This window comes from Bos indicus, chromosome 3 (assembly GCF_029378745.1).
Source record: "Bos indicus isolate NIAB-ARS_2022 breed Sahiwal x Tharparkar chromosome 3, NIAB-ARS_B.indTharparkar_mat_pri_1.0, whole genome shotgun sequence".
NCBI classification, from domain to species: Eukaryota; Metazoa; Chordata; class Mammalia; order Artiodactyla; family Bovidae; genus Bos; species Bos indicus.
In genome coordinates, this window is record NC_091762.1 from 98,284,941 (window position 1) to 98,310,189 (window position 25,249).

The 25,249-nt window shown below is 39.0% G+C and overlaps 1 protein-coding gene across 1 annotated transcript in view; it reads left to right on the plus strand.

The window, feature by feature from the left end:
- Window positions 1-11,846: 11,846 nt before the first annotated feature.
- Window positions 11,847-25,249, plus strand: part of LOC109557088 (selection and upkeep of intraepithelial T-cells protein 1-like) — a 56,661-nt gene continuing 43,258 nt past the window's right edge. The window contains 1 exon segment of the mRNA XM_070781870.1: window positions 11,847-12,093. Within this exon segment, the coding sequence (XP_070637971.1) occupies window positions 11,847-12,093 (247 nt within the window).

Consider the following 25,249-nt stretch of genomic DNA (forward strand, 5'->3'; position numbering starts at 1 on the left):
ACTCATTTTTTTAGCACATAGCTATGATGTGAATACAGTTTTACACTTCCCTTAAAGATATATAAATATTTGAACCCCTTTTTTTCTTGTTATTATCTCATGTTTTTTTGTTTTTTACTTACTGACTTTGTAATCCAACTCACATGTTTCTATGAGTTACAAGAGGGTTGCCAGATAAAATACAAGATACCTAGCTAATAATTCAGCACTCTTTCTTTTTTATAATTAATATATAAAATTGTTGACAAGCTATTTTAGTTCCACCATAATTTGATCTCATCTTAATTGTTCAAGGACATAATCCAAAAAAGACTCTCCTTATTTCATCATGCATATTTAAGCATTCAGGCTTTTGTGTTTGCCATTTTTTATTCCCTCCCCTGATTTATTCACTTAAGATAATTTTTTCTGCTCCATTTGTTACACGTGCCATAGGAAATGCTTATTTAGTCAGTTAGGTCATAAAGTGAAAGAGGAAAAAAGCAGAGTGTGAATTTATGGGAAAGAGGGATTAAGAAGGCCTCTCCTGATAAGAACCAAGTGGGGAGACATGGTAAAATTCAGACATTTTACTGAATACTGAGAGGGGTTATACTCTGAAAGGAGAGTCCCAAGTTGTACCTATTGATGATCTTGATTTAATTTTGAGCATCCTGACATTTCCTGCCTCATATCTCAGTCTATGACTTTCTACTTGTCTCTTTTTCCAGGCATGATGAAGCTTAAATCCTCTTCTTTTTCTGGGTCCTGTGTGAGCTTTCTTCTTCTACAAGTGATGACATCAACTTCAGGTAAGAGCATCCACTCTCTTCTTACTGAGTGACAGCTGTGGAAAGAACCTACAGTGTCCATTCTAGCATGTAAGGAGCTTGGAAGTCATTACTATGGCCTGCTATCAAGTAAAAAACGGAAAAAAACTGAAAGTCAACAACTCTTCCTGGATCCAACAGAGAATTGAGGTAATAGGACAAATTGCTCCTTCCCAAATTAGAGAAATACAGAAGTGGATACTGAGGTGAAAGTCACTCATTGTGTCCAACTCTTTGCAACCCCATGGACTATACAGTCTATGGAATTCTCCAGGCCAGAATACTGGAGTGGGTAGCAGTTCCCTTCTCTAGGGCATCTTTCCAACCCAGGGATCAAACCCAGGTCTCCCACATTGCAGGTGGATTCTTTACTGGTTGAACCACAAGGGAAGCCTAGGAATACTGGAGTGGGTAGCCTATCCCTTCCCCAGGGGATCTTCCTGACCCAGGAGTCAAAACAGGATCTCCTGCGTTGCAGGTAGATTTTTTACTAACTGAGCTATCAGGGAAGCCTGGTGGCTCAGTCGGTAAAAGCGGCTGCCTGCAATGCTGGAGACCCAGGTTTGATCCCTGGGTCAGGAAGATTCCCTGGAGGAGGAAATGGCAACCCACTCTGGTACTCTTGCCTGGAAAATTCCACAGACTGGCACCTAGAGCCCACCAGGCTCCAGTCCATGGGGCCACAGAGTCAGACACGACTGAGCGACTTCACTTTCACTTTATCAGGGAAGCCCTAAGTGGAGAGAGAGACTCACAACTTTCCAGGCCATAAATCTTTGTGGAAGCCAGTACAAGGGTAGGAAAATCTAAACTGTAATAACTGAATTGCTGTAGGCCAGACTTCCCTGGTGGCTCAGACAGTAAAGCGTCTGCCTACACTGTGGGAGACCTGGGTTCAATCCCTGGGTCGAGAAGATCTCCTGGAGAAGGAAATGGCAACCCACTCCAGTATTCTTGCCTGGAAAATCCCATGGACTGAGGAGCCTGGTGGGCTACAAGTCCAAGGGGTCGCAAAGAGTCGGACACGACTGAGTGACTTCACTTTCACTTTCAGGCTCAAGTGTAGACAAGTCTGAAAGTTAAAAACTCCAAGGGGACCCAATCATGAGAAAGCTCACTTCTGTGTTTTACCTCCATGGTTTTTACTAGGCTTTCACAGGGAATATTGGGGGAAATGCCATTGTGTTTTTAGCAGGAGGAGGGGAAGAGCAATTACTTTGAAATATGTTCTTCTTAGCAAGGCCTGCCCTCAAGAGACAATATTTTACCAGAACCTAACCTATTGGTATTTTCTCAGAGTCTAACTTACCTGGGGGCAGGAAAACATCCAACTTCCGTCTGCTGTATCCTTTGTGTCCCATTAAGGAGGGATATGGTTTCCCTTTTTGGCTCATGAGTAAAAGAAATCTGCCTGCAATGCAGGAGACACAGGAGAAATTAGTTTGATCCATGCCCCCTGGTGGGGGCCATGGCAACCCACTTCAGTATTCTTGCTGGGAGAATACTATGGACAGAGGAGCCTAGCAGGCTGCGGTCCAAGGGGTAGCAAAGAGTCAGACAGGACTGAAGGGACTGAGCACACGCACGCAGCAAGGAGGGATGCAACTGAGAAGCAATTATGAAGTTCATAGTCAAGGACACATGCTCACTAAAAGACTGAAATCTAATCACAGAACTAAAGGATATCTCCCCTCCTCCTACACCTTACCACTAACTCACTAAATGCCTTTGCTGCTGCTAAGTCGCTTCAGTCGTGTCCAACTCTGTGCGACCCCATAGATGGCAGCCCACCAGGCCCCGCCGTCCCTGGGATTCTCCAGGCAAGAACACTGGAGTGGGTTGCCATTTCCTCCTCCAATGCATGAAAGTGAAAAGTGAAAGTGAAAAGTGAAAGTCACTCAGTGGTGTCAGACTCTTAGCGACCCCATGGACTGCAGCCTACCAGGCTCCTCCGTCCATGGGATTTTCCAGGCAAGAGCACTGGAGTGGGGTGCCATTGCCTTCTCCCACTAAATGCCTTTAATCAGGCATTAATCAGGTTTTGTTTTTTTCCTGGTACATCATGTGGTCAGTTTAGTTCAGTTGCTCAGTTGCGTCCGACTCTTTGTGACCCCATGAGTTGCAGCATGCCAGGCCTCCCTGTCCATCACCATCTCCTTGAGTTCACTCAAACTCACATCCATCGAGTTGGTGATGCCATACAGCCATCTCACCCAATGTCGTCCCGTTCTCCTCCTGCCCCCAATCCCTCCCAGCATCAGAGTCTTTTCCAATGAGTCAACTCTTCGTATGAGGGGGCCAAAGTACTGGAGTTTCAGCTTTAGCATCATTTCTTCCAAAGAACACCCAGGGCTGATCTCCTTTAGAATGGACTGATTGGATCTCCTTGCAGTCCAAGGGACTCTCAAGAGTCTTCTCCAACACCACAGTTCAAAAGCATACAGATTAGGAGCCCAACGGTAACTCCCCCAGCGAAGAAGCAGTGCAGATGCCTGCATCCACCACTAGCAGGTGGGGGCTGGGCAGGGAGGCGCGGGCTGCAATGGTTAAGAGTAAGGATCTGGCCTGAATGCCCCGAGGGTAATCAGAGCGAACCAACTTGGGCTAGCAAACCAGACTGTGGGATAGATACCACGCTAAAAGCTCTAACCTAAGACACCGCCAGGACCGCGCACAGAACAAAGGACTGAACAGAATTAGCCAGCTGAAGACCATCCCCCTCCAGTGACAGGCAGCCAGAGCTGGAAGAGGGCAATCACAGCCCCAGAGAGACATTATCTACCAAACTGCAAGCAGGCTTCTTTGCTAACTAAGACTTCTTGGGGTTCTGGACAGTCATCATCCGCCTGAGAAGGTGTGCCGATTGTACACCCAGAAAACCGAGCAGCAGGGACGGGAGAGGTGATAAGTTGCAGCAACAGTGCTCACCAAACACCTCATCACCTGAGCTGCTTGGACCTGGGAAGGGCACAAAACGCAGGCCCCACAGAGTCTGCACCTCTGAGGACTACCGGAGTGCCTGAACCTGAGCAGCTTAGACCTGGGAGGTGCATGCAGCCCAGGGCTGGCCTTGGAGGGTTCCCGGAGGAGAACCTAGAGCCTGAGCTGTGTGGGCAGGGAGAGCACACGCGAAATGGCCAGGGGCAGGCCCAGTGTGGCCGAGACACTGCGAGCACATGCCAGTGTTGTTTGCAGCGTCCCTCCCTCCCCACAGCACGACTGAACAATGAGCCTTAAAAAAGTGTCCACCATGGGCTCCCTTGTGTCAGGGCAGAAATCAGACACTGAAGAGACCAGAAAACAGAAGAAGCTAAAACAGAGGGAACCGCCTTGGAAGTGACAGGTGCAATAGATTAAAACCCTGTAGTTAGTACCGACTACATAGGAAGGGACCTAAGATCTTGAGAAATATAAGCTGGACCAAGGAACTATCAGAAAACGAACTGACCCCACACTGCCCACAACAATACCAGAGAAAGTCCTAGATATATTTTTACGATCATTCTTTTTTTTTTTTAACTTTTTAAAATTTTTAAGTCCTCTATTACTCCTTTAATTTTCATTTTTATAACCTACTATTACTTTTCAAAAAAAGACCCTATTTTTTAAAGCAAACTTCATATATTTTAAAAATAATTTTTGTGACTTTTTTTTTCTTCTCCTTTTCTTTAATATTGTATTTTTGAAAATCCAACCTCTACTCTAAAGTTTTAATCTTTGCTTTTTGGTATTTGTTATCAATTTTGTACCTTTAAGAACCCAATCTTCAGTACCCATTTTTACTTGGGAGCGAGATTACTGGCTTGACTGCTCTCTCCTCCTTTGGACTCTCCTTTTTCTCCACCAGGTCGCCTCTGTCTCCTCCCTCCCCCTTCTCTTCTCTACCCAACTCTGTGAATCTCTGTGTTTTCCAGATGGTGGAGAACACTTAGAGAACTGATTGCTGGCTAGATCTGTCTCTCTCCTTTTCATTCCCCTCTTTTATCCTCCTGGCCGCCTCTGTCTCCTTCCTCTTTCTTCTCTTCTCTGTATAACTCCATGAACATCTCTGAGAGGTCCAGTTGTGGAGTGCACATAAGGAAGTGATTACTGGCTAGCTTGCTCTCTCCTCTTTTGATTCCACCTCATCTCATTCGGGTCACCTCTAATTCCCTCCTCCCTCTTCTCTTCTCCATGTAATGCTGTGAACCTCTTTGGGTGGCCCTCACTGTGGAGAAACTTTTCATCTTTAACCTAGATGTTTTATCAATGGTGCTGTATAGAAGGAGAAGTCTTGAGACCACTGTAAAAATAAGACTGAAAACCAGAAGCAGGAGGCTTAAGTCCAAATCCTGAGAACATCAGAGAACTCCTGACTCCAGGGAACATTAATCGATAGGAGCTCATCAAACGCCTCCATACCTACACTGAAACCAAGCACCACCCAAGAGCCAACAAGTTCCAGAGCAAGACATACCACGCAAATTCTCCAGCAACACAGGAACACAGCCCTGAGCTTCAATATACAGGCTGCCCAAAGTTACTCCAAATCCATTGACATCTCATAACTCATTACTAGACACTTCATTGCACTCCAGAGGGAAAAAATCCAGCTCCACCCACCAGAACACCGACACAAGCTTCCCTAACCAAGAAACCTTGACAAGCCACCGATACAACCCCACCCAAAGCGAGGAAACTCCACAATAAAGAGAACTCCACAAACTACCAGGATATAGAAAGGCCACCCCAAATGCAGCAATATAAGCAAGATGAAGAGACAGAGGAATACCCAGCAGGTAAAGGAACAGGATAAATGCCCACCAAACCAAATAAAAGAGGAAGAGATAGGGAATCTACCTGATAAAGAATTCTGAATAATGATAGTGAAAATGATCCAAAATCTTGAAATAAAAATGGAATCACAGATAAATAGCCTGGAGACAAGGATTGATAAGATGCAAGAAAGGTTTAAAAATGACCTAAAATAAATAAAAGAGTCAATATATAATGAATAATGCAACAAATGAGATAAAAAACACTCTGGAGGCAACAAATAGTAGAATAATGGAGGCAGAAGATAGGATTAGTGAAGTAGAAGATAGAATGATAGAAATAAATGAATCAGAGAGGAAAAAAGAAAAACGAATTAAAAGAAATGAGGACAGTGTCAGAGACCTCCAGGACAATATTAAATGCTCCAACATTTGAATCGTAGGAGTCCCAGAAGAAGAAGACAAAGAAAAGAAAAGAAAAAAGACCATGAGAAAATACTTGAGGAGATAATAGTTGAAAACTTTCCTAAAGTGGGGAAGGAAATAATCATCCAAGTCCAGGAAACCCAGAGAGTCCCAAACAGGATAAGCCCAAGGTGAAACACTCCAAGACACATATTAATCAAATTAACAAAGGTCAAACCAAAGAACAAATATTAAAAGCAGCAAGGGGAAAACAACAAATAACCCACAAGGGGATTCCCATAAGGATAACAGCTGATCTTTCAATAGAAACTCTTCAGGCCAGGAGGGAATGGCAAGCTATACTTAAAGTGATGAAAGAAAATAACCTACAGCCCAGATTACTGTACCCAGCAAGGATCTCATTCAAATATGAAGGAGAAATCAAAAGCTTTATAGACAAGCAAAAGCTGAGAGAATTCAGCACCACCAAACCAGCTCTCCAACTAATGCTAAAGGATATTCTCTAGACAGGAAACACAAAAAGGGTGTATAAATTCGAACCCAAAACAATAAAGTAAATGGCAACGGGATCATACTTAACAATAATTACCTTAAACGTAAATGGGTTGAATGCCCTAACCAAAAGACAAAGACTGGCTGAATGGATACAAAAACAAGACCCCTATATATGTTGTCTACAAGAGACCCACCTCAAAACAAGGGACACATACAGACTGAAAGTGAAGGGCTGGAAAAAGATATTCTATGCAAATAGAGACCAAAAGAAAGCAGGAGTAGCAATACTCATATCAGATAAAATAGACTTTAAAACAAAGGCTGTGAAAAGAGACAAAGAAGGACACTACATAATGATCAAAGGATCAATCCAAGAAGATATAACAATTATAAATATATATGCACCCAACATAGGAGCACCACAATATGTAAGACAAATGCTAACAAATATGAAAGGGGAAATCAACAATAACACAATAATAGTGGGAGACTTTAATACCCCACTCACACCTATGGATAGATCAACTAAACAGAAAATTAACAAAGAAACACAAACTTTAAATGATACAATAGACGAGTTAGACCTAATTGATATCTATAGGACATTTCACCCCAAAACAATGAATTTCACCTTTTTCTCAAGCACACACGGAACCTTCTCCAGGATAGATCATATTATCCTGGGCCAAAAATCTAGCCTTGGTAAATTCAAAAAAAAAATGAAATCATTCCAAGCATCTTTTCTGACCACAATGCAGTAAGATTAGATCTCAATTACAGGAGAAAAACTATTAAAAATTCCAACATATGGAGGCTGGAAAACACGCTTTTGAATAACCAACAAATCACAGAAGAAATCAAAAAAGAAATCAAAATATGCATAGAAACGAATTAAAATGAAAACACAACAACCCCAAACCTTTGGGACACTGTAAAAGCAGTGCTAAGGAGAAAGTTCATAGCAATACAGGCATACCTCAAGAAACAAGAAAAAAGTCAAATAAATAACCTAATTCTACACCTAAAGCAACTAGAAAAGGAAGAAATGAAGAACCCCAGGGTTAGTAGAAGGAAAGAAACCTTAAAAATTAGGGCAGAAATAAATGCAAAAGAAACAAAAGTGACCATAGCAAAAATCAACAAAGCCAAAAGTTGGTTCTTTGAAAGGATAAATAAAATTGACAAACCATTAGCCAGACCCATCAAGAAACAAAGGGAGAAAAATCAAATCAATAAAATTAGAAATGAAAATGGAGAGATCACAACAGACAACACAGAAATACGAAGAATCATAAAAGACTACTATCAGCAATTATATGCCAATAAAATGGACAACTGGGAAGAAATGGACAAATTCTTAGAAAAGTACAACTTTTCCAAAACTGAACCAGGAAGAAATAGAAAATCTTAACAGACCCATCACAAGCATGGAAATTGAAACTGTAATCAGAAATCGTCCAGCAAACAAAAGCCCACGTCCAGATGGCTTCACAGCTGAATTCTACCAAAAATTTAGAGAAGAGCTAACACCTATCCTACTCAAACTCTTCCAGAAAATTGCAGAGGAAGGCAAACTTCCAAACTCATTCTATGAGGCCACCATCACCCTAATACCAAAACCTGACAAAGATCCCACAAAAAAAAGAAAACTACAGGCCAATATCACTGATGAACATAGATGCAAAAATCCTTAACAAAATTCTAGCAATCAGAATCCAACAACACATTAAAAAGATCATATACCATGACCAAGTGGGCTTTATCCCAGGGATGCAAGGATTCTTCAATATCCACAAATCAATCAATGTAATTCACCATATTAACAAATTGAAAAATAAAAGCCATATGATTATCTCAATAGATGCAGAGAAAGCCTTTGACAAAATTCAACATCCATTTACGATAAAAACTCTCCAGAAAGCAGGAATAGAAGGAACATACCTCAACATAATAAAAGCTATATATGACAAACCCACAGCAAACATTATCCTCAATGGTGAAAAACTGAAAGCATTTCCCCTAAAGTCAGGAACAAGACAAGGGTGCCCACTTTCACCACTGCTATTCAACATAGTTCTGGAAGTTTTGGCCACATCAATCAGAGCAGAAAAAGAAATAAAAGGAATCCAAGTTGGAAAAGAGGAAGTAAAACTCACTGTTTGCAGATGACATGATCCTCTACATAGAAAACCCTAAAGACTACACCAGAAAATTACTAGAGCTAATCAATGAATATAGTAAAGTTGCAGGATATAAAGTCAACACACAGAAATCCCTTGCATTCCTATACACTAATAATGAGAAAATAGAAAGAGAAATTAAGGAAACAATTCCATTCACCATTGCAATGAAAAGAATAAAATACTTAGGAATATATCTACCTAAAGAAACTAAAGACCTATATATAGAAAACTGTAAAACACTGGTGAAAGAAATCAAAGAGGACACTAATAGATGGAGAAATATACCATGTTCATGATTGGAAGAATCAATATAGTGAAAATGAGTATACTACCCAAAGCAATCTATAGATTCAATGCAATCCCTATCAAGCTACCAACGGTATTTTTCACAGAGCTAGAACAAATAATTTCACAATTTGTATGGAAAACAAAAAACCTTGAATAGCCAAAGCAATCTTGAGAAAGAAGAATGGAAGTGGAGGAATCAACCTGCCTGATTTCAGGCTCTACTTCAAAGCCACAGTCATCAAGACAATATAGTACTGGCACAGACAGAAATATAGAACAATGGAACAAAATAGGAAGTCCAGAGATAAACCCACGTACCTATAGACACCTTATCTTTGACAAAGGAGGCAAGAATATACAATGGAGAAAAGACAATCTCTTTAACAAGTGGTGCTGGGAAAACTGGTCAACCACTTGTAAAAGAAAGAAACTAGAACACTTTCTAACACCATACACAAAAATAAACTCAAAATGGATTAAAGATCTAAACATAAGACTTGAAACTATGAAACTCTTAGAGGAGAACATAGGAAAAACACTCTCTGACATAAATCACAGCAGGATCCTCTATGACCCACCTCCCAGAATATTGGAAATAAAAGCAAAAATAAACAAATGGGACCTAATTAAATTTAAAGCTTCTGCACAACAAAAGAAACTATAAGCAAGGTGAAAAGACAGCCTTCAGAATGGGAAAAAATAATACCAAATGAAGCAACTAACAAACAACTAATCTCAAAAATATACAAGCAACTCCTGCAACTCAATTCCAGAAAAATAAATGACCCAATCAAAAAATGGGCCAAAGAACTAAATAGACATTTCTCCAAAGTAGACATACAGATTGCTAACAAACACATGAAAAGATGCTCAACATCACTCATTATCAGAGAAATGCAAATCAAAACCACTATGAGGTACCATTTCACACCAGTCAGAATGGCTGCGATCCAAAAGTCTACAAGCAATAAAATGCTGGAGAGGGTGTGGAGAAAAGGGAACCCTCTTACACTGTTGGTGGGAATGCAAACTAGTACAGCCACTATGGAGAACAATGTGGAGATTCCTTAAAAAACTGGAAATAGAACTGCCTTATGACCCAGCAATCCCACTGCTGGGCATACACACCGAGGAAACCAGAACTGAAAAAGACACGTGTACCCCAATGTTCATCACAGTGCTGTTTGTAATAGTCAGGACATGGAAGCAACCTATATGTCCATCAGCAGATGAAATGATAAGAAAGCAGTGGTACATATACACAATGGAGTATTACTCAGCCATTAAAAAGAATACATTTGAATCAGTTCTAATGAGGTGGATGAAACTGGAGCCTATTATACAGAGTGAAGTAAGCCAGAAAGAAAAACAGCAATATAGTACACTAACACGTACATATGGAATTTAGAAAGATGGTAATGATAACCCTGTATGCAAGACAGCAAAAGAGACACAGATGTATAGAAGAGTCTTTTGGACTCTGTGGGAGAGGGAGAGGGTGGGATGATTTGGGAGAATGGCATTGATTTGAGAAATGGCATGTATAATATCATATAAGAAATGAATTGCCAGTCCAGGTTCGATGCAGGATACAGGATGCTTGGGGCTGGTGCACTGGGATGACCCAGAGGGATGGTACGGGGAGGGAGGTGGGAGGGGGGTTCAGGATGGGGAACACGTGTATACCTGTGGCCGATTCATGCTGATGTATGGCAAAACCAATACAATATAGTAAAGTAATTAGCCTGCAATTAAAACAAATACATTTAAATTTAAAAAAAAGAAAACCGAGAAAGAGTAAAAAAAAAAAAAAAAATGGAAGAGAAAAATCTAAAAAATGTGGGACAACTAAAAAAATAAAATGGAATGCTAATACAAAAAGAAAAAGAGAAAGAAATAGAAGAAATATTTGAAACAATAATGACTGAGAACTATACACTTTAAATATACAATTTTTTGTTAGTTCAGTTCAGTCACTCAGTCATGTCCAACTCTTTGCAACCCCATGGACTGCAGCATGTCAGGCCTCCCTGTCCATCACCAACTCCTGGAGCTTGCTCAAACTCATGTCCATCGAGTTGATGATGCCATCCAACCATCTCATCTTCTGTTGTCCCCTTCTCATCCCACCTCCAATCTTTCCCAGCATCGAGGTCTTTTCTAATGAGTTGACTCTTTGCATCAAGTGGCCAACGTATTGGAACTTCAGCTTTGGCATCAGTCCTTCCAATGAATATTAAGGACTGATTTTTGTCAATTATTCTTCAGTAAAGCTGGGGAGAAAGCCTATTTTGCATGATATTACTATAGCAAGGCATGTTCTGTTTTGGTTACTATTTGCACTGAATAACTTTTTCCATCCTTTTCAGATCAGATCAGATCAGATCAGTCGCTCAGTCGTGTCCGACTCTTTGCGACTTATTCAAGTCTTTGGATCTAAAGGGAGTCTTTTGCAGACAATACCTAGTTGTATCATGAGTTTTTATCCCTTCTCCCAACTCTGTCTGCTAATTGGAGAGTTTAGTCCATTTACATTTAAAATAATGAACTTCTTCTGGTATTTTTATTCTTGTATATTTCATAGCTTTTTGCCTCTCATTTCCTTCATTACATACTTCTTCTGTGTCTAGTTGATTTTTTTGTAGTGAGATGTTTAGAAAGGGATATAGTCATAGCTGGACATTTAGAATGGCCAGGTCAGATGATAAGAACTCAGTGTCTCCTACAATGTGTAGCAACGAAGAAGTTGTTGGCCTCACGTGTATCCTGGTTTTCTACCTTCTTCCACAGAAAACTGGACAGTAACCATTCCCGCGAGACACTTGGTGGCTACAGTAGGAGGACACGCTGAGCTCAGCTGCCAGTTGTCCCCACCACAAAGTGCAGAGCGCATGGAGGTGCGCTGGTTCAGAGGGGACAATTCCAAACTTGTTCACCTATACAGGGATGGCCATGAAGTGAATGGAGAAGCTGCCCCAGAATATGTGAACCGCACAGAGTTTGTGAATGAGGCCATTAGACAGGGCAAGGTGATGCTCAGACTTCATAATATCAGTGTTTCTGATGATGGATCATATCAGCGTTCATTTAAAGGTAGTGGCATTAATAATGTGGCCAGCATGAATCTGAGCATAGCAGGTAAGTTTCATGGTGGAATGTTGCATACCAATGCCCTTGTGACCCTGTAAGCTGAAATATATGAAAATGAATCAATGTTTCTTTTTATTTTTTCACACTTTCAAACATGTTTCAAATACTATAATAAGCAAAATCTATTTATCTAATGCAAGAATATACTATGTAGTGGACAGACAATGCAGAGTGATCAGAATTTGCCTAACTTTAATTTGGATGTGAATTTGAGTATTGCCTCTTCTTCTGTTGAAGATCACGATGTTAATGAGACTCTTTTCAGATTTCCAATCCAACCTCAAAGCAACAACTGTCTTGATCTTTCTGTCCCATTTCCCCCAGCATTAGGCTTGGAAACACAAATCCATGTTCAGGCTCCTGGCATTGAGGGACTCACGGTGGATTATAACTCAGGAGGGTGGTTCCCAAAGCCCCAGATGGAGTGCAGAGACAGCAGAGGAGAGATAGTTCCACATTCATCAAAATCCTATTCACAGGATGGAGCCAGATTGTTTCACATGAAGATGACTCTTGTCCTTAGGAACCAGTCATGGGGCAACATGACTTGCTACATTCACAATCCTCTAACAGGTGAAGAGAAACGAACAAATATTATCCTGGCTGGTGAGTGTTTGTCAGAGTTTCGTTGTCAATATATCAACATAAAGAAAAATTAATAGGATAATTTGAGTCATGAAAAAATGTTTTCATCTCCTGAGATGGGGAAGTTTGTGAAATGAGCCTATCTTAGAGATAAGACTTGCAAGGGAAATATCAACTGGGAGTTAGTTAGTGAGTTTAAAGTTCTATGGAGGAGACCAGGCTTGAAACATATGTGAATGTCTTTAAGAAGAATATTTAAAACAATGGAATTGGACAAGATACAAAGTGAATAAGGATAGGAAAAATAAAAAAAAAAACAGGTTCCTAGAACTGAATTTTGGAGCATTCACCTTTTAGATGTCCTTTAGAGGACTAAGAGAAATCTGCAAATTATCTGAGTAGGAATAGGGAGACAAATAGGAGGAAAACACATAAACACAGCAGGCAAAATTGAATATTTAGAAGCATTTGTTTTGATCTCTTTTATCAATGGTAAAGAAGAATTTTCTTCAGAACCTGTTTTAAATCTTTCAAATGTTTCTTATTGTTTCACTAAAGATAGTTGTTTCTTATTCAAATTAGAAGCATTATATAGATATATTTGGGCTTTCCAGGTGGCACAGTGGTAAGAATCCACCTGCCAATGCAGGAGATGCAGGAGATGTGTGTTTGATCCCTGGGTCAGGAACATTCCCTAGAGTAGGAAATGGCAACTCACTCAAGTATTCTTGCCTGGGAAATCCCAAGGACAGAGGAGCCTGGTGGGCTACAGTTCCTGGGGTAACAAAGAGTCAGACACGACTGAACATGCATGCACACATGCATGTATATTCAATTATTAGTTTCAGATAGGATTCAAATTGGAATAGGCTATAACATAAACATAATATGTGAGGAAAAACTGTATCATAAGCAATTAAATTAGTATTTAAAGTTGAATCATGTAATAATAATTTTGAAAAAAATGGCTTTCATAGGCTGTGTGAACAATATTGTTACAACTTTTCGCATCCCATATAAAAAGCTCTCAGACTTTTATCCAATTCACACATATTCATACAGATTAAAAATTAAATATAAAATAAATATGAAATCTACAAAAACACTGCCAGGTAAGCTTTATTTTCCCTGAAAAACTAGCCTCTCAAATGCAGTTGCTAATATTAAAAAATATCAAGTATGTGGTAAATATGCAACCCAAAGGTGTATATTTATGGATGATGAATTTCCTTAATTGGGAACTAGAACAAGGACTAATAATAAGAAACTCAATCCCAAGGAAAATCTGGAAAAAGTGACATGTGCTTAACATTAGCCGCAAAATTTCATCACAAGGTAAATACAGGACTATGAAATATAGCACATATTCTGCCTAAAAGACCTCAAAAAAAGATAAATATTTGTGGAGAAATAGTCAGTTTTTAACAAGAATATTCACCTCCTTGAAGACAAAAATAAACCAAAATTATTATAATTATTTATTTAAAGACATTCCAGATAGAAATCTCTTGGAAGTCTTTAAAAATATGTTGGATAAGGTAAGTTTGAAGTTAGTATGGAAAAATGAATATCTGTAAATTTAGCAATAATAATTTTAAAAATGAGGAAGAATTTCCTTTATCAGATTAAAAACTGACTGACTATAATAAAGTAATTGTGAATAAATGTTAAACAGTTTGTGGTTATTTCCAACCATAGAACATTATGTACCATCACAGGAGTAGGCCATTGTATCAATGCTAAAAACTAAGAAGGGCAGAAAGAGATTCAAATCATAAAAAAAACAGTATAACAAATTATGAAGTATAAAGTTTAGTGCATCGAAAAAAATGAAAAAGTTCCTATAAGATGTTGGAATAATTGTCTATATTTCTGGAAGAAAAAACATACATAGAATTATATACAGAAATAAATTACATATAGGTTAGAAGTCAAAGGTTAAAAGTGAAACAATAAACATTTTTAAGGGATATACCAGATAATCCTAATATTAAAGAGACCTTATCAAGAAGGGCTTCCCTGGTGGCTCAGATGATAAAGCGTCTGCCTGAAATGCGGGAGACCTGGGTTTGATCCCTGGGTTGGGAAGATCCCCTGGAGAAGGAAATGGCAACCCACTCCAGTATTCTTGCCTGGAAAATTCCATGGACTGAGGAGCCTGGTAGGCTATAGTCCATGGGGTCGCAAAGAGTCAGACACGACTGAGCAACCTCACTTTATCAAGAAGTGCAGATCATAAAAGTAAAGAAATATCTATTTGTCTCCATTATCTTTACACCCTAAGAACTCACTAGAGACAGTTTTGAGGCTGTCTTATAGCCACTGAGCTTCTCAACCACAAGCAGGGTGTACAGGATTCTGCTTGTTTCCTTTATAATTAGGAAGCATTTGCACTGGGATTGTTAATAAGAAACGAGAGCGAGAGTGAGGCTGGGGGAGAGAGAAAGAGACTTCCTTCTATCAACTATAGCCTCAAGTTAAATTCTACCCCCCGAACAAACTCAATTCCAGGCTCTGTATTGCCACTAAAACAGCTCCAGTGAACTTTAGCCCCAACCCACATACAAAAACAGTGAAGAAAAACAGGACCTGAAAGAGAATCTTGCTTTATCAGCAGTAAAATTCCCAATCCAATGGTGCTCCATGTTGTGGGTTTATTGATCTTCAAATGGCTCTGCCCTTTCTTTCAGATGACCTGTTTTACCCAGATCACATTTGGATGACATTCTCTGTATTGCTTCTGTTCGTGATGTTGTTTTTGGCTATTGTGCTCCTTTGTTGTCAGTGTTTCACAAATGGAGATAACTGCTGCAACCAGTGTGGAGTCACTAAGAGAATCTGTCTTAAAGTGATGTGTAAGTCACATGGGGTGTTTTAGGCAAAGCTGTACAACATTTGTCAATGAATGCCAATCATAGGAAGATTTAGGGCTTGTTTCTCACTTTAGAAATGAACTTCACATCTCTTAATTAGGAACTTCTCAGGACAATGCTGTTTTAGGAACGAGGTCAGTATAGATGTTTCCTGAGTGGTTCAGACCCACAGTTAGTTCTATGCCCTCAAGGTAAGTGCTTTCTGTCTTAAGTAAATATTCAGTCAACATGAAGTGAATCCAGTGTCTGCCTCACTCAAAATCACTTTGTGATGGGTGAATCCTATGAGTCTTGCTCTAGAATACACTTAATTTGATGATAGTCTTTTTGCTTATATAGATTCTCATTAACTTTCAAGATACCACCTCCCTCTTAGAACTTAAATAATGTCAACATGAAAAAGAAATAGGTCTCGAAACCAACAAGTCCTTTACAACCAGACTCTTCCATCTGGTTTTGTGGTTAAACTGAATGAATGTATCATCCTTCTGAGTGAACATATCACTGAATGATAGTGACCTATTAGGTAAAAAGACATAGAACAATTTTAAAGACAATTCTTTTCCCAACTTCTGTCCAGGCAAAATAGATTCTATATAGTTGTGTAAGCTGCTAGATGGTGGATGTGAATCTAGCAATTGACTCTAGACAATTTTAAAGGAGATGAGTCAAGGGAGAAGATATAATCTGTTGGACCCGTTTCCCTACCTAGTCCATAAAACCCTGTACCACATTTATTGGGTGCCTACCTTATGCTAGGCATTGTATCAATAATATTCATTTTACCAAAGTCACCTAAATTAATCCTAAAGACTTGCTTTTATTGTCACCATTTTATAGATGAAAATGTCACAAATCAGAGCTCATAAGTGATAGAGCCAAGCCTGGAAGGCAGATGTCTCTGGTTCCAATCCTCATGCTCCAGTCATTATGCTTATTTGCAGTAACTGGTTTCAGGTTTCTGTTTGCACACCTTAATGATTGAGGAGGTTATAAACTCAGGAAACATGCCTATTCCATAGTTACCAGGGGAATTTTCTTCTTTTTGGAAATAAAATCTATTGATCCATGATTTCTACCAATTACATCACAATGAGTGGCTCTTCTCTGTCTTCCCCAGGAAAGTCTTTTAAAGGCTTGAGGTCATAATTTTACTTCAACTGAGCTTCTTTGAGGAGTATCTCATTATTTCTGGTTATTTTCTTCTGAAAGTTGATAGAGATCAAAGAATAACTATTTTAGTAATATATGGTAAAACAGTTTAATTATTTCTGTTAAACTTGTAGAAATAAGCCCCTTGACAGGGAAATTAACGCTGAGGGGTTTAAAGTGTGTTTTCTTCTTTCAGTCACCTCAGTGTCACCACTGCTCCATCTGTCTAATCTCACAACCCTCAGAACTCCCAGAAATCTAATGAAGACCCCAGGGCATCTGTCCGGTTCCCCGAGACTAATTCAGTGTTAGATTAGGTGGTGAGAATTAGGGGAAAAAACTCCTCTTAGTTCTGCTGTGTCCATAAGTCCAGTTTTACTAGGGTCAGCCACCACCCACAAAGTAAACTCGCATCCTAGCCCTACCTAGGTTGAGTGGGCATGAACCAATGACTGTACTTTTTCTTATAATGGTTCTTGGGTCAGTGGTAACCCATATTCCTGCGTTCCTCTTTCATTAATACGAACTCTCTGTTCTAGTGTTCCCATATGACTTTCTCGGTTGGTTGAGCTCAAGCATCACTCAATTACCATGTCTTTTGGCCTTTTCTGGAATGCTCATTATATATCTGAAGTTCCGGAAACGAGGTAAATGGGGTTAATCGTGGTGACTACTACTAAGAGCTTAACAAATCTCCTTTCCCTAGATATCTGTTTTCTTGGTGTTGTTTAGCAAGAGCTGTATGACTTTTTCCTCATAACCAGGAAGATCAACAGTTTAGGTGACGTCTCAGAGGACCAAATTCTGACACTGATTATTGTGGGTGTCAAAGATTGAAGCTGCTTTGACTGCCACCAGTGTTTTCAACTGCGCTTAAGGACATAACTCCTTCTGCCATAAGGAATAAGAAACATTCTGGCTTCAGAAAACATGACTGGGTCCGGCCACTGATTTACTATGCTGTTGTTGGTGTACATTCATGACTCTAGGTCAATGTTTCTTATCTCTTTAAGGCTTAGAGTCTACTTTGAAAATATAATGTTAACATGAATCCAATTGCAGTGCTCACATATACCTCTTAAATCTACATGCAGTCTCAGGAAGCTTATGATTCTTTCCTTGGGCTTCTCTGGTAGCTCAGTTGGTAAAGAATCCACCTGCAATGCAGGAGACCCCGGTTCAATTTCTGGGTTGGGAAGATCCCCTGGATAAGGGAAAGGTTATCCACTCCAGTATTCTGGCCTGGAGAATTCCATGGACTGTGTAGTCTATGGGGTCTCAAAGAGCAGACACAACTGAGTGACTTTCACTTTCTTTCCTTGGACTATTACGAAATATGGTCATCATTTAGAGGCGAAATTGATTAATAAAATGGTACTCAAAAAATGATTTTAGCACTTGGCAGTTCATAATTTAGAGATTTCTAACGAATATGTATGTACGAGACAATTGCCATCTAATCAAGGCAAAGAAACCCTTTATTTTACTTGAGGCATTCATGTCAAACCACAGAAGAAAATTTTAGAGAATTAGGATGGTCACTAGTAGAACTTTCTCGGTTCCCTCTCCTCCCTTCCTCATGCTAGGCAGCCTTGAACCACAACATGCACAGTCCTATATTTCTAATCTGTCCACTGAAAATTGCAAACCTTGCCTCAGAAGTTACCAAATCAGTGGATGGAAAGACCCTACTTTCTATTACCAAGAGGAAAATTAATGTTTGTATAAACAAACCAAGCACTTGAATATGATGTTTGAGAAAAATAGTCGACCTAAGCCAAAATTCCTCTGGACTTCTTAATTTGAACTAAGTCAAAACACTCCTGAGGATTCTGTAGAAGTAGACGTGAGGAGCCAACAGACCAAGGTATAGACCAACTGAGTCTTTACAAGAGCTGCCCAAGGAAATATAAATTATTTCTGATTGTAAAGGTTTTTCCCCCCTCAGGTTTAATGATCACCTAGCTGTGGTCAGCAATTTCTTTTAAATAAATGCTTAGGAATTAAACCAGATCATATGCTGTTGTTTAGTTGCTCAGTCATGTCCTACTCTTTTGTGCTCCATGGACTCTAGCCCAGCAGGCCCCTCTCTCAATGGGATTTTCCAGGCAAAACTACTGGAGTGGGTTGCCATCTCTTCCCCACCCAGGGATTGAATCCATGTCTGCTGCTTTGGCAGGCAGATTGTTTACTACTGAGCAACCATGGAATCATGCGTTAGGTGAATTTTTTAACTTTATAAGAAACCACTAAACTGTGTGTATTGTTTCACACATCACCTGCAATGGATAAGAGAATATTTATTCCTCATGTTTTCCACTTTGGGTTTCCCTCCATCTTTCTAATTTTAGCTAGTGTGTTCAGTGGTATCTCATCTCAGTTTTAATTTGCTCTTCCTGAGCATTTCATATAAGTGGAATCAAATGATACTTACTCATTTTTGACTGACTTCTTTCATTTAGCATATGTTTTAAATGTCTATTCATATTTTAATATGTATCAAATCTTCATTCCTTTCTATTGCTGAATAATATTCCATCATATAAATATAGAACATTTTGTTCATTCACTCATCAGTCAATAATGTTTCTTGGTTTGTTTCCAATTTTGATTATTGTTAATAATTCCATTATGAATATTCAATTATAATATTTTGAGTGGATATATGTCTTCATTTCTCTTAGATATACACCTAGGAATGCAATTGCTGGATCACATTAATTCTATGTTTCACATTTTTTTATACCTGCTAAAATATTTTCCAAATTGGCCTTACTATTTGAAATTCTCACCAGCACTGTGTGAGGGTTACACTTCTACATATTCTCACCACTTATTATTGTATATCTTTCACTGTTAGCCATATGGTATGTCATTCTTTTGCTGAGCTCAAGCATTGCTCTATGTGATTTTTTATTTTCAATTCTCTAATAAGCAAAGACATTGAAGAGATTTTCTTGTACTTATCAGCTATTTGCATGTTTTCTTTGGATAAATGTCTAAATCATTTGCCAATTTTTAAATTGTGTTACTTGACTTTTAACTGTTGGGTTGTATTTCTTTATATATTCTGGATACATAGTCTTTATCAGATACATGACTTGCCTCTGCGCTCCACATTCTGTAGGTTATCCTTTTGCTTCCCAATAGTGTTCTTTCCCCTTTTTTTCTTTTTCTATTTTTTTTTTTTTTTTTTTTTTTGGTGTCTGGTTATACTGCACAGATTGTGGGATCTTAGTTCCCTGAAAAGGGATTGAACCTGGCCTCACAGCAGGGACAGCACCAAGTCCTAACCACTAAACCACCAGGGAATTCCCCCTGATGATGTTATTTGAAGCACAAAAGTTTTTCCGGTGGCCACTGTACCAACTTACCACAGATTTAGTATCTTAAAGCAACATACATTTATTATCTTACAGTTCTGGAGGTCAAAAGTCTACAGTGGATTTCACTGGGCTAAATCCAATATGTCACAAAACCTGCAATCTCTTCAGAACGTCTAGGGAGAATCCATTTTCTTGCCTTTTACAGTTTCTAGAGCTGCATTCCTTGCATTTCTTGGTTAATGGATTATTTCTTACATTTTCAAAGACAGTAGAAATACATTAAAAAAACTCTCTCAGCTGTATCTTCACATTGTCTTCTCCTCTGTGTATAAAGTAAATTTCTGCGCCCCTCTCAGAGTACTTGTGATTGAATTGGGCCCACCCAGATAATCCAGGATAATATGCTACCTTGAGATTCATAACTTAATGACATCTCTACTCTTTTATCACATAAGGTACCAGGCATGAGTTCCACGGGTTATTGTTGTTCAGTTGCTAAATTGTGTCCAACTCTGTGACCCCATGGACTGCAGCAAGCCAGACTTCCCTGCCCTTCACTAACTTCCAGAGTTTGCTGAAACACATATCCATTGAGTTGGTGATGCCATCAAACCATTTCATCCTCTGACATCCCTTTTTCCACTTGCCCTCAATATTTCTCACCATCAGGGTCTTTTCCAGTGAGTTGGCTCTTCCCATCAGGTGGCCAAAGGACTGGAGCTTCAACTTTAGCATCACTCCTTTAGTGGATATTTAGGACTGATTTCCTTTAGGATTGACTGGTTTGATCTCCTTGTCCACAGGACTCTCAAGACTCTTATCTAACACCACAGTTCAAAAGCATCAATTCTTTGCTGCTCAGCCTTCTTTATGGTCCAACTCTCACATCCATACATGACTACTGGAAAAACCATAAGCTTTGACTTATGACTTATGGACCTTTGTCTGCAAAGAGATGTCTCTGCTTTTTAATATGCTGTCTAGGTTTGTCATAGCTTTTATTCCAAGGAGCAAGCATCTTTTAATTTTGTGGCTGCAGATACCATCTGAGTGATTTTGAAATGCAAGAAAATAAAATCTCTCATTGTTTCCACTTTTTCCCCATCTATTTGCCATGAAGTGATGGGACTGGATGCCATAATCTTAGTTTTTGAATGTTGAGTTTTAAGCAGGCTTTTTCACTCATCAAGAGGTTCTTTAGCTCTTCTTTCCTTTCTGCCATTAGAGTGGTATCATCTGCATATCTGAGGTTGTTGATATTTCATCTGGCAACCTTTATTCCAGCCTGTAATTAGATATTGAATATCTTTGGGATCATTTTTCAGTGTAGGGAATCCCATGGACAGAGGAGCCAGGCAGGCTATAGTCCATGGGGTCACAATAGTCAGACATGACTTAGCAACTAAACCACCCCCACACGTGCCCTTCATGAAGGAAAAATGTCTCCAAAAACAAAGCTATAAGCCTAGAGGCTAGAGTCATGAGTCATACGTGTTTATCCTCAGGACTTGAAACCTAATGGGGTTTTCCCAGTTGACCTTTGAAATTACTTGGGAGCAGTGACTACTTTTTCCTTCTCATTTTCTTCACAATTCAATGAGAGTGACTACAATATTCTCCTATGCCTGTGGCACCATTATATGTTAGGAGTAAATAATTGGTTTTCTAGTTCCATGGTCCCAAGGATGAAAGGCTTCCCTTGTGGCTCAGCTGGTAAAGAATCCACCTGCAATGAGGGAGAGCTGGGTTTGATCCCTGGGTTGGAAAGATCCCCTGGAGAAAGGAAAGCTACCCACTCCAGTATTCTGGCCTGGAGAATTCCATGGACTGTATATCCGTGGGGTCTCAAAGAGTCGGACATGACTGAGAGACTTGCACTTTTACTTTTCAAAGATGAAGAGGAATTTTGCCACAGTGTGGGTTATACTTATAGAGAGCCTCACTCCCAAATTTATTTAGATTGTCGGCCAATTTTTGTTCCTTAAAGTTGTGGGACTGAGGTCCCTTTTCCTTATCAACTGTCAGCCCGAGGACTGCAGCCTGCCTGGATTTCTTCACATGCTTTCCATGTGGCTCTGCCAGCAATGGTGGGTCAAGTCCATTTCATCATTTGACTCTTTCTAACCTTGCATTCTGCTACATCTCTCTGACTTCAGTCTTAAAAAGTCTCTGATTTAAGGACTCATATAACTATATTGGATCTGCATGAATAAACTTGAATAATCTCCCTATGTTAAGGTTCATAACCTTAATTACCTCTGCAAAGTCTCTATTTCCATGGAATGTAACATATTCACAAGTTCCAGGTTTGGGGACACAGATACTTTTAGGGGCCTATTCTGTCTACAATAGTCTAGCTCCCAAAGATTCACATTCCTCCCAAATACAAAAGCCATTCTGTTCATCCAAAGGTTTCATCTTATAAATTCAACTCAAAGTTGATAAGAAAAAAGATTATCACAAAAGAGCATTAATGAATCTATTTTATATAGTTAATATAAGGATTAATGGAATTAATCCATTTTAAGTGGTAGAACAATGACTTCTAAAGAATAAATTCTCAGTATAAGTAATATTAAATGTTATTTCTTTAATATTCTCTCCCCCTAATTGACAACTCAACTAAATTTTTTTTCAGTCTCTATTTCAGATCCTTTGTTTCCCTTATATAATGACTGGATGTGGGATATGGCAATGGTTTTAGCTGGTTCGATGGCATTTTTCAGTCTATTAATCACTGTTTTAGGCATGACGCTAAGAGGTAAGTGGGTGGGGAGAGTCTTGACTCTGAGGCTATCATTTTGCCAGCATTTATTTATTTTCCATTCCCTGAAAAGGCCCACTTCCCACCTGGCTATCAGCCCAAGGTTCATCCTGTTTCCAGAGAAAAGACAAAGGCCCAAATCTATGTTTTGTCAAGTTATACATTAACATACTATGGTTACTTAATAACTAAGGTTAAGTTACAGCCCTTCAAGTGTGGAACCAAAGAGTGACTCAAGCTTCTTTTGCCCTTTCTTTTGGCTAGTAACACACGGAATCATAGCTGTGCTCCTCAGGCTTATTACCCTTCTCCTGTAATATGTGGGCAATTTTTTTGTTGACATCTCTATCTCCAGCACCCAAAAAAAACCACAATACATGTCTCTCCAAGCACATCTTGTGACATTGCTTTCCACATAGGTCAGTTTAACCTGCTCTTATACATTATTCCATTCACTGAAAGTTACTAAGACTTGATACTACTTGAACATTAACTCTATTCACCCTGTTTTCTTGAACAAATCTCACCATTTCTCCATCTTTGTTCACCCAAGAATCCCAAGTAATAGGTATTAAGTTAGAGATGTATCTGATTTTGTTGTGAAAATTTTGTTTCTGTTATAATTGAAGGCCAAGAAACCTCAGATAATGATCTTCCCTTCAAATTTTCCTGTAATCAGATTGCAATTCAAAAGCCATGAGTAATCATCATTGCTTTCTTAGTATAATTTCTTTCATAATATTAAATGAACATTGACACCCAACATGTATCACTAGATGTCAGAAGAAACAGTAACGTATATAGAATTCTGAGGGCAAAATGAGCTTTGAACCTACAATTTTGCCCATTTCAAATAATTTCTCATAAGCAAAAATGAAAACTAGTCAAGGACTTACAGAATGTACCATTACTGTAGACTCTATGAAAATTATCTAAGAAAAAAATTTTCCCAAATGGAAATGACAATGTCTAAAATATTAGATGAATGATAAATAAGAAATATGAAAAAAATAATAAAATACTAATTTAACAATAAATAGTTATATTATGGTTGCAAAATAATGACTACTTAAATAAAGTAATTTGAAAATATATTAATAACCTAGTTGCTGAACATCAGTGGTTGCTAATATCACAGAAAGAGAAACCACCAGAGATTATATTATTCTGCATGTTAAGAACAAAATACTACCTATGATGTGTGTTCTTGGCAGGAAAAAAAAAGGAAGCAAAAGAAACCTGAATCAGATTAAACCTCCCTTTTAACCTCCAATTTACAGGACATAAAGAACAAGAAGGATATACTATACAAAGTGACAGAGATACAATCCACCAACTGTAGAAATGAAAACCACAACAGAACAAATGAGAAAAATTCTTCAATAATTATGTTGCAAGCATATACAGCTTCAGTGTAATCCCTGCCAATGTCTCAATGAAAGTTTCTATAGAAATAAAAAATCTGTCAATGCTTCCACCTTTCCCCCTTGTATTTGCCATGAAATGATGGAGCCAGGTGCCATGAGCTTAGTTTTTTTTTTTTTTTTTTTTTTTTATATTTAGCTTTAAGTGAGCATTTTCACTCTCCTCCTTCACCCTCATCAAGAGGTTTTTTAGTTCCTCTTCATTTTCTGCCATTAGAGTGATATCATCCACATATCTGAGGTTGTTGATATTTCTCCTGGCAATCTTGATTCCAGCTTGTAACTCATCCAACCCGGCATTTCTCATGATGTGCTCTGCATATAAGTTAAATAAACATGGTGACTATAAACAGCCTTGTCAAACTCTTTTCTCAATCCTGAACCAGTCAGTTGTCCCATACATGGTTCTAACTGTTACTTCTTGATTGGCATACACATACGAGAAGATACTGAGCATCATAAATTATGAGGGAATTGTAAGTGAAAACAATGAGATAACACTATGCACTATTAAGAGGGGATAATGTCCAAAACTGGCTTTTCAAAACTGGCTCAGTGGTAAACAATCAGCCTGCAAACACAAGAGATTCAGGAGGCATGGGTTCAATCCCTGGGTTGGGAAGATCCCCTGGAGAAGGAAATGGTAACCCATTCCAGTTATCTTGCTTGAAAAATTCCATGGACAGAAGAGTCCAGTGGGCTATAGTCCATGGGATCATAAAGAGTTGGACATGACTGAGCGACTGAGCATGCAATATCCGAAACACTAACAACACCAAATGTGGTGAGCCTGGGAAACAAAAGGAATTCTCATTTACTGCTGGAGAGAAATGCAAAAAGGCACAGCCACTTTGGACAGTTGAGTGGTTTCTCACAAAAATAGAATACTCTTACCATACGATATAGACAAAGCTATGGTTTTTCCAGTAGTTATGTATGGATGTGAGAATTGAACCATAAAAAAAGCTGAGCACTGAAGAATTGATGCTTTTGAACTGTGGTGTTGGATAGGACTCTTGA